Source organism: Bacillus rossius, chromosome 7, assembly GCF_032445375.1.
Source record: "Bacillus rossius redtenbacheri isolate Brsri chromosome 7, Brsri_v3, whole genome shotgun sequence".
NCBI classification, from domain to species: domain Eukaryota; kingdom Metazoa; phylum Arthropoda; class Insecta; order Phasmatodea; family Bacillidae; genus Bacillus; species Bacillus rossius.
The window spans coordinates 33,632,323-33,651,017 of record NC_086335.1 but is presented as its reverse complement, the minus strand read 5'-3'; the positions used below and the strand labels follow the sequence as shown (position 1 = coordinate 33,651,017).

The window sequence follows — 18,695 nt, the reverse complement described above, 5'->3', positions numbered from 1 at the left end:
GGCATAATTGGTAGTTGGCGTCTACGGCAACCAAAATCAATTCTATCATCATTTCAGCAGCAAAAGGTGGGAGGTCGACAATATTAAATAGAGCACAGGTATTAGTTAGCAGTGATGTCAAAGAACATGCTCCAAAAGTGGTGGATGGTACTGGGATTCGGGCTTCTCATATTACAAAAGCTAGTACCACATGACGTCGTACCGACCGGAGGCCATTAAGCCCTGCCTCGACCCGCCAGTATTGGCTTCCACTTGTGAAACGCACCCCTCGCAAACTCAACCCGGGTCCAACGCGGAGTAGATACGCAAGTACTCCCAGTGTATAAATTTTGTCACGTAACTGTACCTGATGCAAACAACCAATAATAATTCACAGAGTAAGCTCATCAAGCCATCCCCTTAAATTAACACGTGTTAAGAAATGTGCGTCATAGAGCACGAGTGTTAGCCCCCTCTGGGTACAGTGTTTAATGAATGCCCTTAATTCTCATCGCGACCTAGAGCCTTAATTTAAGAAAGAAACAAGGTGCTGAAGCAATATCCAGAACAAACCCACAAACATAAACATAACCAGTGGTTTTTACCAACTAGTCAGTAGTCTTTAAGTTGACTCATCTTTTTAAATAATATTTGTCCAATTTCTTAAACTAAAGCTTTAATCAATATTTAATAATACATCTAATGTCAGCATTAATATCTAAACAAGGGTCATGTACAATTAACAAGTAGGTTTTCAATTACAAGCTGAATAACGGTAATCTCTTTTCTTCACTCGTGGTTTGGCGCGTGGAGGAACTGTTTCCCCCTGCGCGACAACTCCCTCCGGGAGTCCAGATCAGCTTGCGGCCTGGGGTGAATGTGTTCGTGTGTTCATTCCGTGGGGATCCTTCAATTTAGTAACTCACCGATTCTTCACTCTGGTAAATATAGTCATGAACCAAATCCTTTGTAAAGTCAATTCCCCACACGACCCCGGGTTGGTTTTTACGGTGCAGGGCTTAACCTGGCCGTCGTAATTTCTGCCTTAAGGCCACGGGCCACAGGGCCGCCTTAAGGTCAGTCACTTTACGGACCTGGCCGACTCCAGGACAACCAACGAACTCCCCCCTCTAATGGACTGCCATAGGGAGAGACAATCATAATTAATCAAGAGTAGTGTTGTGTAATATCGTGTATCAATTATGTCAAAATTATCAACCAAGAGTATTGTCCTGCAATATCGTGTAAACAAATATGTTCGTTAATAAATACATGTACTTACCAACATTTTCAGTTCCAGTGAGTGTATTACATCTGTAGTTAGGCACCAGCCACCTTATGCTGAACAGGGAGTGTCACCATTGTCTACTAGCAGTTAATACCACCCTTAAGATACAGCCACCGAGTCTAGGGAAGCATGCTGGGGCCGATCGACCCACCTCATTGGTTAGACATACGAGCTAACCTGGCGCCCTCCCGGAAAAAACACACCATAAAGCACCACCAGCTCCTTAGACTCGCCGCGGGACTCGAACCCGAAACCCTGGCCAATGGCATGCATCATTATTATTTTCACCAGCTCAGTTACAATTACTTATAAATACTTATTAATAGTTAATACTTAAACTAGACACATTACTCAACAATACTCTTAATATTCATTATTTTTTTATTAACAACACAGAAAACACTTTTAATCTTGATTTAATACAAGGTTTTCATATACTGGTATACTACATTAGTGATATTAATAACAGCACATTCAGCAATGGCAAAACTACGCCTTGAATAAGTTTTTTTCCAGTGCGAGAACCTTTAAAATTACATACTTTAATTTTGTTCAATTTTGACGCCAACCGCCGGTGCTCCCTCTGGTCCGCAAAGGTCGTTATGCCACAACAACACTTGCTCCTAAGTGCGTCGAACACGCCCGAGCGTGATGACCACGGAGTGTGTGATAGTGCGCCGCGACGAACACCAAAGCGACGTCAGCGCCCGGCCGGGCTTGGCAATGTGCCTAATTAATTATATAATTATTCTGTCTAATTAAAACAACTAAATTAATAACAATTTAAAAGAAGATTCATGTAAGGGAAATTATGTCTAATTGTCTTATAAGCATATATTGTGTAACTTGTCTTTAAGTCCAAAACTGGCTGGGTCGGTTTTCCCGCGTTCCACGTGGTTAGGCGCGAGGACGCAGGGCGGTCTCGCGCTCAGTTACCGTCGGGAGCTCGAAGGGATCGGGCGCTCCGCGAACGTCGGGCCATCAACTTTCGCGCTTCATCTCCATATCAGCAATAGTGTAAGTCTTTTAAAATCCTTTAACTTGCTCGGCGCCGACCCCACCTCAGTCGCACGATATTTCGTGCGACTCGTAACTTATTAATTTTTATCCCGACAGGGAATTTTCTCATATTCTACATAATTCCATGTCCAGTTTAAGGACAGCGTATAGTGCTACGCAGTTTTCGGCTTCGTAGCCAGTTATTTGTTATTACCGTAGGCTCTTTGTAACGAGTGTTGAATGGTACTGACTAACTTTCGCCTTTTAATTTTCACCATTCTAAACTTGTAATTTGTAACGTGTGTTTTAACTGAATAACTTTCAATTCCAAGAAACTTTAGCGTGTACGTCTCCCGCTGGCGTATCTACGTAATTTTAAAGACATTAATATTTCGTCGCAGGCTAGACTGCAAACATTCCTGAACATAGGAATTTCTCTGCGTGTTTACGTGTCAGCCTAAGTTGTTGCAACACCAGTTCCGTGACTATCTGCCAAATCTTTCATAGGGACGAGTGCCCACCGTTTCAGCTTGTCGATATTACTTTGCAACCTATCCGGGTCGCGCGCGCCGTTTACGTTCAGAGATACGCGTGTCACAGCGGTCCGACAACGGACGTGGCCAGTACCGGGACCAATAAATGTATCAATAATGAATAAAGTGCAGTGTCCTGTAACTCGTTTACCAGTCATTTACTAGGCGTCCTTGGTGGCCTGAACAGCCCAGGTAGGTTCCGAACCACGACGCGCTCCTGCCTGCAGCCACGAGGCCGAACCCCCGTTAAAACCCCTGAGATCCTTTCCAATGCTAATATTTAATTAAAAACTTAAACAGGCAGTGGAAGTGGCGTCAATTTAATAAAATAAATCCTTAATTTAACACTGCAGAGCTTATGTCACTTGAGCTGATAGGGTTGCCAGAATAACGTCAACAAAGGTGGCCCACATCAGTTCTTTTTGTATTCGTAAATCGTAAATGGTGTCCAGCCCTACCTGTTTAAATTATTTTCACAAAAAATTTCAGCCACATTGATACAGAGTATCAAGTTTAGAAAACACTTGATATTATACTTATAGAGTAAGGAATCAGGGAATACTGAAATGTACTTGAGTTTTCCTCACCATCGCCTTGTTGTTACGCCCAAAAGATTGCGTAAATGGTGCTTAACTACATATGACGATGGTTAGTAAGTACGAATTAGAATATCCTTCTTAATAAACTTCAATTCCATAAATTCCATCTTTTAAACCTGTTTCCACAATGTAAACATTACATTTCAGTCCAAGTTTTAAGTGTGCAAACAACATGGTGCTGCCCATGAGCTGATAAAAAACTGCTTCACTCCTTATTATTTATTTTTTTGAGTTAGGGATTAACATTTAAGTATATAAACGTGGCCGATGACCCCAGGTAATATTTATCTGCTGATAATAGATAAAGGTTAGCTGTCTACAAAGACAAAATTTCAGTAGTAAAGAAGTACGCCACTAAAACCAAAAGCGCTGACGTAACACTATCTGGTTATAAATTTTATTTTTATTCCTCTCTTCAATATTTGGTTTGGGGATTTCTATGGGTCGTCTGTAATTATCCATAATGTTGGAATGTTGAGTTATTTTTTGCTGCTCTGTTGAATTAAGTATGTAGTTGTAATATTACTTCAATTTTGTAATGATATGCACAAAATAATTCTGTTTTTTATATGGTTCGAAATGCTGTATTTAACTAATTAATATTTGTGTTTTGTGTGTTTTTTTTTTAGGTTAGGGACACAGTTGGCTGTATTAAAACCATACCACATTTTATTAATGTATTTGCCATCTGAATAGCTATTAAATATCGCATAGTTTGGATGTGAGCAAATTAAGCACACAGCTATGACCTTACGACCCCATAAACTTCACTTGTCCTAGTGGTGTACTTCGCAATTCGGACGGTGTTAATTTTTGGTTCATATCTAGTTAAATTTTTAAAATAAAACATTGATATCGGGAATCTTTAAAGCTAATAATAACTTAGGAAATTCCTACATGCAAATAACATATTAAACTACACTTAATTACTTCTGTTTCTATCTTTGCTGCGAAGGTTACGGTCGTTTTGTGTGCAGGTATTGAAACTTTGAAATATACCTTTTAAAATATTATAATTAAAGGGTTTGATCCACAATAACCTACATAATGCCCTTCTGATGTCACTTCCAGGGAGTATAAGTAGATTCAGGTAGTCTATACACATCCTTTCATATGCTAACAACCTTGGTGTATACCTAAGTGTGAACACATTCTTTGAATTCCTTGCTCACTGGCAGTTATTTTTTAAAGGTTACAGAAGTTTTCAGATAATAATAAACACACTGTAATAATATATTATTTTTAATACATGCTTATACTTAAGCTAAATAGTAACATGAAAATATCTATTGTGCTTTAAGACTATAAATTGTTAGGTTGCAGCTTTTTTACCCTGAAATATAGTTTCAAAATTCCTACTTGTTTCTGAAAAATAACTGTTTCTAAGTTACATTTGGTAGCCTGTGCAGTGACTCGGCTGCCACCATACTGTTTACGTGATACTAGCCAGTGATTCAGTTGTTGTAATGTTAGGCTTTATTAGTGTAGCTGAGACTATTTTCCACAAAAGGTATTTCTGATCCTTTTGTCACTGCCCTACTGTTTACTTGATAACAACCGCGGTAATTTTCTTATATCTTGCCATTTTCCATAAGTAAAATAATAAAATTCTGAAAATGGTGTTTTTCAGTACTACAGGCGTTTCTTGTTTTACCCTGAAAACATTGTTTATAATTTCCTATTGGTGTATGAGAAATCACATTTAATTGTTTAATTACATTACAAAGCCTGTGCATTGATGTGGCTGCCGCCATTTTGTGATTTTATTGCGTTGAAAGTCGAATGGTTCTCCATATATAAGAAAGTGTATATTTTGGATTTGGATTTTTTAATGCAGTGGAAGGTAAAAAAAATAAGAGTTCCTATAGTGCATCTAAACCGAAACATCAACCTTTAACAGGGAATTTTTTTTAGCAGTATGGGGGTGCAAAGCACCGACTTGTTACATGTGATAGCACTTAACCTGGCCTAAAAAAAATATGCATTTGATACACATAATGACAATTCCTTTTTTAAATCAGGTTAGGTGCTATTGCACATAAAAAGTTGCTTCATGCTTCCATACTGCTAACAAAAATCCCTGTTACGGGTTGATTGGGTTTGGATGCACAGTAGAGACTCAAGTTTTTTTTTTTTAAATTTTTAGATACTTTCCACCACATCATAAAATTCCTAATCCTTACCCTTGAAATATAAAAAAATTAACACGCCACGTGACCATGTCGATGATGACTTACATTAATTTACTTACTCCCTATCCAAACCTTCCTATAGAAGTTTTCACTTCAAAAACCTGAGAGAACACTATATAATTTTAAAAATATAACTATTATAAATACTTTCACATTTCACACAATAGTCAAAATTCACCTAGGATTGTCCTGGAAAACAAGTACGCTACTAATTTTTTAAGAATGGAAAAAATCCTCTCTAATTTTTTTTTTTAGTCTGCAATAGATACTCATTTATCAGAATAACTATATTATTATGAATTTAGTAGTTGTTTGGGAGTTGAAGATGAAATAATTTGTGTGTAATAGAAAGCTTACCTTAATTTGACAGTTGCTTGTGCTCCCAAATTCATTCGACTCTTTGCGAGTTAAATGTCTTACTTTTAATGCAAGACCAACACAAATACATCCCAAGACATATATTGAAAATATTTTCTCATAATTGTTTACATTGTAACTATTTATTTGGGTAAATCTGTATTGTACGGATTAGCGCCAAAAAAAATCGTACAAATATGAAATAACTTTCATTATATGCTATCTTACGTCCTCTTTTCAGAACCGCCTGCGGAGATTAAAAATTCCAATTACTTTTGGAGATATCGAATTTTTTAATATTCATTTTTCGGCGATTTTTTTTAAAAAAAAATTAAAAATCCGAAAATACCTTTATTCTGTGCTCTTTTACTTCCTCTTTTCATTAAACCCGGCGGAGATCAGAAATTCCAAATACTTTAGGAGATATGGAATTTTTTAATTTTCGTGATGTGCACTGATGCGTCGTTTGAGCGGGAAGCCTACGATTCACACATCCTTCTGGACATACCCGAATACTCACGTTGGCTAGCCTTCTTTTCTTAAAATTAGCAAGAAGTAATTAAAAATACTTTAAAACACTGTGGATGGTTGGTTATATTAGGTAAGTATAGCTACATTAAAAAAACTGTAAAATCATTTTATGGTTGCTTAGCAAATAACTTTTTAATATGTAGCTATCCAGCGCTAGGAAACCGTTTACATGATTTCACAGTATTTTTAATGTAGCTATCCTAACCAAATCAACCATCCACAATGTTTTGAAGTATTTATAATGTAGCTAACATAACCTAATTGACCATTAGTTTTCATGAGTTGCATATTTATTTACAATAAACAAAAAAAAAACCCGAAGATGCACGATCGGGCGTTGGCCTCTCGTCTGTTGAAAGAAGGCTTGCCAACGTGAGTATTCGGGTATGTAAAGAAGGATGAGTGAATCGTAGGCTTCCCGCGTTTCCACCATTGTTGCTTGTTTACAAGTATGATTTTTTTTTTTTTTTTTTCGCGACGTAGTTGAACGACTACATCACGTAAAAAGAAAATTACGTGAGTTCCTACTGTTCATCCTTTTTCCCGGTTTGTTAGGTCAGGTCAGCTACATTATAAATACTTTAAAAGTAAACAACCATTAAAATTAATTTTATTATTTTTAATGTCCGTTCAGTTTCAAAGTATTTATACTGTAGCTGACCTGACCTAATCTACCTTTGTCCCGTTTTGTTAGATCAGGTCAGTTACATTATAAATACTTAAAACTATACAAGTCAAATTAATTAATATTATTTTTAATTTCCGTTTATTTTGAAGTATTTATCATGTAACTAACCTTACCTAATGGAAAATTTCTGTTATTTAGGCATTCACGCACACACGGCAAAATATAAAATGGCGTCTGTTGAATGATTACATAGGGCTTGTATTGCAAAATAAGAACGGCGATATCTCCAAAAGTAATTGGAATTTTTTATCTCCGCAGGCGGTTTTGAAAAGAGGACGTAAAAGAGCATATAATGAAAGTTATTTCATATTTGTACGATTTTTTTTGGCGCTAATCCGTACAATACAGATTTACCTTTATTTGTATTGTTTTTACAAATTGTCATTGCAGATGCTACTTAAACTTAGTTATTCAAACATTGGTAAGTTTTCAGGGGGTTGAAATAATCTCCTTAAAACCAAATTGTTTTCCCCCTCAGGAAGAATTTTTTTTTTTGTTGGTAGTCTTACAAGAAATAGTAGGTAATTATAATATGTGTTTACTTCATCTGTTGTACGAAATTCGCAGATTTATAAACTTAGATTGTAAAATCACCATAAATTGACATATGGGGTTTTGCATCTGCAGCAATGAACCAACATTTATTAATATTAAACCTTGTGTATCTTTTGATAGGCATCGTCGTTGCAAGCCCAGCCTGTAGAAATGCTAACAAAAAAAAAAAGCAGGATTAGCAGAATGAAAGGTAGCCTATACAAGATTCATTTTCATATCTCCTGTTCCAATACCAAATCTTATCATGCACACAGCAATTTTTCTATATTACCTATACCAGGAAACTGTGCAGTGTGATTTAAAACCGTAGGTTGGACAAGCCATTGCAGGTTTACACTAAACATCACAGAGAAAACCTGAAGCATGGTCAAAGAAAGATTAATACACAAACACACAGAAAAAATAAAAAAAATAAACTGATGTCAAGTTTTCAATGCATAGACAGTGTAGATAATTCCGTGGAAGGAATTAGAACAATATCACAGCTCAAACAAACAAACTGGGCTGACAGTGATGAGACAGTTGCAACAAGAACAGTAAATACAGACAAACAATAGCCTTGGTCAACACACTAAAGAACAAAGGAACCCAATAATGATAATCTCTACAACACAACAAGAATACAGTTACGCATAGGCGAACCCAGCGATGAAATTAACATATATTCTGACAACATGACGATGACAGTAGGTACAGACAAACACAGCAGGCTTCCTATGACAAGGAAACTAAGATCTGTTCCCTTCATGAGGTATAAACAGACTGATGAACAGAACTTTCCTCCTGATTCAGTGATAGAGATCGTAATTTTTTTATAGCCACGTTTCAAATGCTGTGCACCGAAAAGTCAAGTTTGAAAAAATGTGTCCGTGGTTACTCCCCCGAAACAAAAATCCTGTTCATATCCCTTTGAACGTGTGTAATCTGTGTAGCTTGTGCAAGGCTCAGGCCGTCCTGTCACGGAGGCAACGGTTCCAGGGATCATGTTGCGAGCGCCTCTGATGCGGGCGGTGAGCCCCGGCCTGTCCGTGCTGAGCAGGGCCGTTGCGACCGGCGGACCCGAGAAGCTGGAAGTGTTCGTGGATGACAAGCGGGTGCTCGTGGACCCTGGCACCACGGTCCTCCAGGTGAGATCTCAAGTTGTCGAGCATCCTGTACGTCATCCCCACCCAGTGCGTCACGTACACCCTTAAGACCGGGAACGCCAGCCGGGGGGTCCTTGCGAATCGCGGAGCAGGAAGTCGTATCGAGCGCACGCAGCAGCCAGTGCTATCAGTGTGTTCCAAACTCGCCTTCCGGCGGCACGCACTTTGGACCTTCCTGATGCCTTACTGTTTTGACAAAATGAGTAGGGGTGTGCAAGCATTCAAAAAATGATTGAAATTAGTAAATAATTTTATATTTGATTCATCATTTCAAATAAGATATATTTTTTCTTATTTTGTGTTACCAATTTACCAAGTGATACACATTCACAAAAAAATTTAAATGAAAGAAGCTAACTTAACATAAATGAAGCTAAGAAGATCTAGTGAGAAATATGAATATTTTTCTGCAACACTTTTTTTATTTATATATAATAAATAATCTGTGATAACAGTCAAAAATTATTAAAAATTCAGGTAGGTATATAAAATACAGTTAATTTTTTTTTTTTAAAAGTAAAGTAGGTCATTATTGCAACTGTTTTACTGTGATCTAAAATTTACTTTATTTGATCAATATTTAATATATACCATTCTTATGTATGCACTGTTTCATGTAATGTGTTTTGTATTATATTGTATTTTAATAAGGTACATAAGTTATTTCCAGAACTTGTATTTTAATATTTATGTTAAAATTAATGTATGTGTTTAAATATATACACAAAACACTCACACACATTCTAAATCTCTGAGCACTTGACTCCATTTGGGATGTACAGAACTAAATAAATAAACATTCTTGCTGAACTTCATTAGTTAAAATTTGAAATTCACTTGATGGTAGAAACTCTGCCAAGATGTTTCTGGTAGTTGTCCTTTAGTTTAGGTAGAGATGTTAATGCTGAGAAATCAGTATACAGTTGAACCAGTAGTCATTCGACACATTGAATGCAAGTTTAGTTGCAGCTTCCACCATTACACAAACTTCTTTTCAAAGGTCAATATTTGTGCACTGGTAATTAATAATAAAAAATATGCTGCTTCAGGTCCACGGGTCTCAAAAATCACAAAAATAGGACTTGCCTCAAAAGTTATGAAAAAGTTAGTCCCAAAAAAAAAAATTAATCCTGCTGGAAGTTCAAGAGACTTCAATTCCCAGCAGTCTTTTGCTAACTTGCAGGTTTGTTTTCTTGATGCGTCACTTCATTTTATAGTCATATATTAAATATAAATATTTGGTGACTGCCCGCTTTGATCATACGTAAATTATCTGTTAAAATGTATTAGTGTATGTTTCAAATGCTGCTTTGGAATATAGGGTGGTGATGGTGATTATCTATGTAGAAGTGAATATCATGCACTCTTTCTGGTGATGCACTTTTGATTGGTGAACTGAATATTTTACGTTCAATTGGTGACCGACAAGAGCTGGAAGTGATACAAACCCTTTAAATTTTGTGAAGTTCCTGGGGCTTCTGTAGAGATCTTTGACTGGAAAATCTACCTCTGCATTTCCTTCATCCTAATCAGTAAAGCCTCATGTAAGTGTAATTTTGTAAACTTGCATTCACTGTGTCCAATGAACACTGGTCCCAAATGTGTACTGATTCCATAGCATTACCATCTCTACCTGAGCTAAAAGGAAAGCTACCAGAAGCATCTAACTGCAGTTTTTTATTCTACTCTCATGATTTCCTAGACAGTAGTTTCGGCGGTTAATCCAAGCAAGTGAGCATTATTCTGGTGTTACCTGAGCTTAAGTTCTGATTTTGTACAAATATTTCCTTTAAATGAGGCAAATTTTCATTCCCAAAATAACCACTGGATCAGTGTATATGCGCACTCACAAACTGTCTAATACCAATCAGTCATAAATGACTTCTGCACCGAAATAAGCAAGTGTGCCAAGAGAACTTTTACTTGAAGTTTCTCTTGGCACAGATTTTATTATATTTTGTAGACTCTACATTCATGTTTTTTTTTAAATTCAAATCATATTTTAAATTGAATAGAAAATTAATCACAAATATAATATACTTATAAAATTAAATTGAAACATACAATAAAAATTTTTTTTTACACAAGACGGGTGTACAAGAAAAATTGATGAAAAATACAGTAAAAATGAAAAAGAGGTAAATATATATGGAACCATTATTGAATGGTGTCGAATGCAAGCAAAAAGAAAACCTGGGAATGCATATTTTTAAACAGGAAAATTTTAAGTGACGGAATTGTTTTGTTGATCCGATGTAAAAATGAAGTATTTTATTACCAAGTTTTAATCATAATAATATATTACTTGTTATATATAAAAAGGATGCATCTATAATGTTGCAAAAAGAATCCAAATTTATTAGGTATTTAGATTTATACATTATAATTTTTTTAATTAATTAATTTTTTGTGAATGAGTTTCACTTATCTATTGGTACAGAATAATCAAAATAAATATTTAATTTGAGATGTCGAATCAAATTTCAAATAATTCACGAATATTAAATATTTTGCAAATACTCTCATACCCTTATATGTTGATTGTCTTAGCATGGCATTAAAGTATTTTTCTTGTATTAAATTTTGGACTGTGATTTAAAAAACAAGACTTGTAAGTGTAACATGCTAATTCTTAATTCATCTTGGTGGTTGTACAAGTCAAGATAGCATATTGATGTATTTTATGTGCTTCAGTTGTGAAGGGAGGGGGGGGGGTTATATTTTAAATATAGGCTAATTCAGCATAATTAACAAAAAAGTGTTTAAAATATTTGAGTGTGTTTTAATGGGCCAAGTGCGTCATGGAAGTGTTCCGAACGTGAGTAGGTACAGTTTCCTCAAGCCTAGCATAACAGATGTGCTTCAGCATAGTGGTGTGAGATCTCAATGAAGGCAGTATGTTATTTCGGGTGATGCAAGGTAAGATGTTACAACACTGGGAACTACAAAACACACAGGAAGTGATGCATGTTGAGAATGGTAATGTAACTGTAAACCCCTTGTTGGTGGAAGTTTTTTCAATACAAAAATTATAATTGAACTTTTCATCTCAAATCTCCTCCTGGAAAAAATTTTTCCTGTATCCACCATTGCAGCAGTGTGTGCTGTTGACAGGCTGCAGCCATGGTCGGCGTGGAGATCCCGAGGTTCTGCTACCACGAGCGGCTCTCGGTCGCCGGCAACTGCCGGATGTGCTTGGTGGAGGTCGAGAAGTCTCCGAAGGTGAAGTGGCATTAGACTGGAGCGCACTCTTGTCTCTAAGGGCGTTGTATCTGTCAGTCCAGACAGTCTGGGGAAACCTGGGGAAGACAGGAATTTGTAATTGGACAGAGTGGGAGGGAGTAACTTTGAAAATCCTCATAAAGCAAGTCTTGAGGGCCCTGCCTACCTAAGCACACATGCAGTGTGCAGAGGATATTTTGTGAACCCCTAGTGCCTAGGGTTATTCGTTACTTTACTGAGGGTTTTTTTTCATTACCTTTCGAAAAAATATGATTTAGAAACTACTCGAGATATCCAATTGCAGTCTGTTTACAAAAAAAAGCATTTAAGAATAAGCTAAGGGCGGATGAGTAGTTCTGTTTCTGTATTTTGTTTTTAAACTTTATTTTTAGAAGAGCGAAAATGGAAAATACAGGTGTTTACAGATTAGTTTTCAGTCATGAAACACCCATTATCATATTTTTAATAGCATTCTAGGGACTTGCATTACACTTTTATCTTAATTTCTCTGCCGTAGAATGTCATGGTTACTGCTCAAATCTCATAGTTAACCTATTTCCCCAGCTTTCTCCATAGAGGTGATACCATGCTAGAAGCACCAGCGAACGTTGCACATATCATCCTTCCTCACTAACACAAATACACCTGTGAATAGGCGAGCCTCTTAACTTGTAAATTTTAATCCTTAATAGATACAATGTCTGCTAAATAATTTTATTTAGAACTCTAGCTTCTTAAACAATATCCATGGATGTCCATAAAAAAATTTGGATTATGAGAAAAATAGTTGGATACGTGTTGTATTAAGTGTAAATAAACTAAAAGTTGTACTATAGATGAAGACACAAACATTATAACAATTTAAAGGACCTAAAGAAATGTGTGTTTGTTTGAGTACTTATGTTTCTCTCAAGAGCACTTCCACAGTCATTTTGTTTGCTGGGTGTATGTATTAATAGGTGGAATGGTGAGGTAAGTAGGAACGACATGAGCGAGTGTATGTTTGCTGGGTGTGTGTATTGGTAGGTGGAATGGTGAGGTAAGTAGGAACGACATGAGCGAGTGTGTATGTTTGCTGGGTGTGTGTATTGGTAGGTGGAATGGTAAGTAGGAACGACATCAGCGTGTGTATTTCAGCCGGTGGCGGCCTGCGCCATGCCGGTGATGAAGGGTTGGCGCATAAAAACGGACTCGGAGATGACGCGCAAGGCGAGGGAGGGAGTGATGGAGTTCCTGCTCGTGAACCACCCCCTGGACTGTCCGATCTGCGACCAGGGCGGGGAGTGCGACCTTCAGGACCAGAGCATGGCTTTCGGCAGCGACCGCAGCCGCTTCACCGACATCAACTATTCTGGCAAAAGGTGCGTTTGCTTCTGGACAGCATTCCGTTCAGTGGTGTTAAATACAGACCATTTTTCCTGAATACACAACTTGAAATTAGGTTTCATAAACAACAACCTTGAATGACTTACCTCAGTATCAAGCTCACAATGAATACATATGTACCTGTGGCAATGAGCTGTTGCTATGTTACATTTTTTTTTATTTTAATGCTTTTACACTTAAGTTAATTATTAAATGCCAAAAATAAACTTTTAATACTTGTTTTAAAGTCCTTTTGAATATTTCTTGTACCATATTGTTTTTACTAGTCAGATTAAATTTTTAACCAATAACTCTTAAGTACATTTAAAAAGTAATTAAAAATCATAAGCTTTGTTTATAAAATCAAGTTTGTAAAGTGCACTAAAATATAATAATCCCTACTTTTCACGATAGTGTAATTAATCATTTTTGTAAGTCATCAATTTTAGATTGTGTCCTGTGCTCATGTTCCCTTTGGTGGCAGTTTTTTTAAATTTAACACTGTTATAATTCTTACATTATTTACGTAAATATGTTTCCATGTATGATTTGTTTTGTTTTGTTTATTAATGAGAAAAATTTAATGATTGAACTACTATAGCCACAATTTATTGCGAATTTCTGGGTAGCAAAATAAACTAGACATACATACATCTGCTACGCATTAAGAGTGGTATATACCCCTTTTTAAAACCAGTTATACATGCGTCCACTACTAGCCTATTTTCTCGAGAATTATGATAGCTACAGCTTTCAGATTATTAATCTGACGAGAAAAGTAATGCAGTTTTTCCAATATAGTTTTATATTTTGGAAATCGTGACGCAAAATATATTTAAAAAAATTGTAAAAACAAGAAATTCGTTGACGAATTTCTAGTTATTCGATGAGAAAAATGAAAATTTGAATCTATATTGGAAAAGATTATATTTTTCTGAATAAAATGGTATATTAAAAGTATAAGGTCACAGCATTAAATATCTGTGTATTTGGTTAGGAAAACTGGCTAATTTGGCATTTTTAGTGTCTGCCTTGTGCTGCTCGACGGGAAAGTTGACGCCAAGCTCCGGGAAGACGAGCAGGGTGGGGATGACACTGACACGCCTCAACGTCGCCCGCGGTAGGGGAAGTGCTGATCTGTAACGGTGATAAACCTCCTCCTCCCTTCTTCCTCCTCCCGCTACACAGCAACACCATTTCTCTAAAGGATTCATAGTCCAGGCATTTTATGAGAAAAAGGGGTCGATTTATGGACAAATTGCGAGAAAAGGTTTTACTATATCAAAATTTGCAGACAAATTTGTAGAATAACATATCCAAAATCCACCGAAATCCACTTTATTTTGGTAACGTTTTTCCCGGGATTTGTCCCGGAAAAATGCGGAATAAATTAATAACTGTAAAACGGTGCGTTCTACGAAGAAAGGTATAGACACTAAAATTAAAGAGAGCCAAATTTACCATAACATATCAAAATTTTACAAACATTCATTAATAACTACTGTTTTGTTTTCTGGAATTCGTCACGGAAAAACCTAAAATATTGAAATAAATTGAAAATGGCGCATTTTACAGCATGTTTCAGGACAAAGTTAAAGTAAACAACGATTTTCATAGTATATTGCAAATTCACAAAAATCAACACAAAATAGGTTTTTGGTTTTCCAGAAAATTTCCTGAAAAAAAAAAGGACAAAACGAAAACGTATCGTACGTCAAAGAAATTCGTGACTAAAATTAAAGACTTTTTTGTATTAAATATAATTTCATTTCAACAAAATCTGCTCATATATATAAATATATATTTACATATGTATATAGTTTTTTTTGTGACTCGTCCTGGAAAATCTTTAAAAATTCAATAAAACGAAAACGGAACATCGTATTGAAAAAGTTTCGGTGGGACAAACAGAAGCACACAAGATTTCCTATACCAGATCCTAAATTCACTGAAATCTGGTATATAGATTTTATTTTGTGATCGGCCACGGAAAAAGTATTGAATATGTAGGCAAAATAACAGAAAGCATTGTATCCCATGTAAAATTGTCGGATCCGAACTATATTTAATTTCCATAATATACAAGTATTTTAAAGTCACTTAAATTATATTCCTTTTTCAGTTAGTGATGTGTTAAAACGTTTTTGAAATCTACCAAAAAAAAATCAGACTCATTTCAACTGCTTATTGTTTGAAAGAAAAATTTGACACGTCCATTCTCACAAAACATATCATACAATTAAATTTACACAAGATTTCCAGTGACCTGTATCGAGAAGAAATAGAAAAATATACACACATTGGGATGCACTCTGTAACACACAATACTGAATAAATATGCATTAGGTAACATACATAAGTACTTTAATTTAAAATATAGGTTACCTAAACAAACATCAGCGTGATTTTATATTTCTATTAATGTTAAACTGATCCAAAAATTCGGAAAATAACCTGCATATCAGCTCGAAATGTTATTTAATAGAATCATCCTGTTTAAGAGCGTTATATACCCATTTTTAAAACCAGTTATACATGCGTCCACTACTAGCCTATTTTCTCGAGAATTATGATAGCTACAGCTTCCAGATTATTAATCTGACGAGAAAAGTAATGCAGTTTTTCCAATATAGTTTTATATTTTGGAAATCGTGACGCAAAATATATTTAAAAAAATGGTAAAAACAAGCAATTTGTTGATAATTTTCTAGTTATTCGATGAGAAAAATGAAAATTTGAATCTATATTGGAAAAGATTATATTTTTCTGAACAAAATGGTATATTACAAGTATAAGGTCACAGCATTAAATATCATTGTATTTGGTTAGGAAAACAGGCTAATTTGCATGGATATGTAGGAACACCCTACCTAAAAAGCCGTCACAGTAATTGCAGTCCTCGGGAGGTAATTCGCGCCGGTTTTTACAGGTTGATCCATGACAGTTTCCACAAGCCGAAGAACATGGGATGCCGTGTTTCCTACAACTGCAGTTGGATGCACCGCAACCATCTTCGTTGCAAGTGCACCTGATTACCTTCAAAAGGCATTCCATAACTGTTGGCTTGTCTGTCGAAATTGGCAAATTGTCTCCATCCCCATTCTTCTGGATTCATCTTAATTCCCTTCCATTCTTGTATCTGATAGAAAACCCTTAAGAAATGGAAACGAGCTGAAGCACTAGTTGGAGGTAACTGTTCTGGTTGTACACATTTAGAACTAGTAGCTGCATTCTCACTTAACACTTTACAACGCAAAGTGTCGAAAGTGTCACTTCTTGACCCATTGTACAGGCGTACTACAGCTGTTCTGCCGATTTTACAGTGTCTTCTTTTGACACACTGGGAATGCTATCTGAAAATACTTTCGCAAGTTGCCTGAAGGCACTGTCATTCTGGAGAAGATCCAATATTTTCCCCTTTATACCATAGATGTGTGATGTCGTGTCACATCCCATGAATGCATGACAGAAAAGAATATTACTACAAATTTCATCACCGAGCTTCAGCTTTAGCTCCTTAATGTGATATGTTTTCTTCTGCCTTTGTTCACTTTTTAAACACAAACAGTTATGTGATTGTGAGCCAAAATATTAGAGTAAAAGGACAAGTAAATCTGTGTCTGTTCCTATAACTATTGTCAATTGTTCTTTTGCACATTTAAAGCTTCTTGGACAATGTAAATATCTGCATCACCTGGTGCTTCGACAACAGGACATTTTCTTCGCGTACATGTATTGCTAATAACCTTAAAAATTGTCCTTTATTTCGCTCGTTCAAAAAAAAAACATATCTTTACGGAGTGATAGCTGCATTTCTCCTGTGAATTCAACTACAGGTGATGCATTACCTCTTGCTCTTCTAATATGTGCTGTGTCTTTAGTACTGTGAGTTTTCCCATATCCATCAAATACAGTAGTTGCTAATCCATAATTTTTCAAGATGAAACTCACGTACAGCTGAGCGATCTCGTTGTATGTTGCAGTATGGGACCAAGGTAACTGATGAAGTAAATATCCTCCGTCAATGACATATTTAATTTAATTTTATATATTTTATCGTTTGCAGAGTTATAACACATGGATACATAAAATCACTCAGTACAAGGGAATGGGAATTCAATCGTATAAATAGTAACTACATATACCAGGACAATAGTACATAAATTTTAAGCACATTTTGATAAAGGTCAATTATATAATGCAATTTTGTTGCCCTTAATTTAATTCACGATTTATTTTGAAGTACGGTGCACGGTTTCCGTTTTTTTTTCTTTCGATAAATTTTTTCCGGGACATTTCCTGGAAAACAAAAAAAAAACAATTAAATGTTGATCTGTGTTAAATTCTCATATATTATGAAAAACATTGTTTACTTTATCTTTTTCCTAACCCATTATACTGTAAAGTGCACAATTTTCGATTTATTTCATTTTTAATATTTTTTCCGGGACTAATCCCGGAAAACGAAGCAGAATTTATAAGATGATTTTCTTGAACTTTGGATATGTTATGGAAAAGATAATGTTCTTTAATTTTTGTCTCTACAGGTTTTGTCGTCAGATGCACCGTTTTTGAGTTATTATTTTATTTCGCGTTTTTCCGGAACAAAACCCGGAAAAAAGTTACCAAAAGAAAGTGGATTTCGGTGGATTTTGGATATGTTATTCTACGAATTTTTCTGTGAATTTTGATGTAAAAAAAACTTTTCTTGCAATTTGTCCATGTTTTTTTCATATCTTTCCTGGACTATCATGGCGAGTAGCTTGAAAAGAATCTTCACTCGGTAGCAACCTACATTGTACAAGATTTTTAAGTCTGTTGATTCGTTCAATGGTTCGTTAATGCTGTTTGTGAGCTTTCGCATAATATAAAAAAGACGCAATTATCTGTTAGTCGGTACGCATGAAAAAAAAGCAAGACAAACGAATCGGTAAGTTAGGGCGACTTTATTTAAGTGCGAAACGGAAGAAAAGAAGAGCAACAGCTCTGATGGAGTACCAGAAACAAAGGTAAGATATAGCGATACCGATATTAATTTTTCTTTTATTAATGTAAAAGAACACCGGAGAATTCCAAACCCGGCTAAAAACTATTTTAAGAAACATATGTTACAAATTAGTTTGTACAATGCATTAAATTTTTTAGAAAAATCCGAAGAGTTGAAGAATATGGTGCAGCACAGTAACTGATCCCCAAACGGCTAACTTGACGGCTCATTTTTCTTTACCAAGATAAAGCAACG

General features: G+C 35.7%; 1 protein-coding gene across 2 annotated transcripts in view; it reads left to right on the top strand.

The window, feature by feature from the left end:
- The first annotated feature begins 3,798 nt into the window (after positions 1-3,798).
- LOC134533790 (NADH-ubiquinone oxidoreductase 75 kDa subunit, mitochondrial) overlaps positions 3,799-18,695 on the top strand; it is a 43,572-nt gene continuing 28,675 nt past the window's right edge. Inside the window, exons 1-4 of one of the 2 annotated variants that reach the window (XM_063371448.1) lie at positions 3,799-3,904; positions 8,700-8,848; positions 11,981-12,088; positions 13,226-13,449. In XM_063371448.1, coding sequence (XP_063227518.1) covers positions 8,705-8,848; positions 11,981-12,088; positions 13,226-13,449 — 476 coding nt within the window. In that variant the 5' untranslated portion in view covers positions 3,799-3,904; positions 8,700-8,704. Of the gene's footprint in view, positions 3,905-6,899; positions 6,995-8,699; positions 8,849-11,980; positions 12,089-13,225; positions 13,450-18,695 lie in introns of those variants that run through there. The other variant, XM_063371449.1, reaches the window with a different exon arrangement.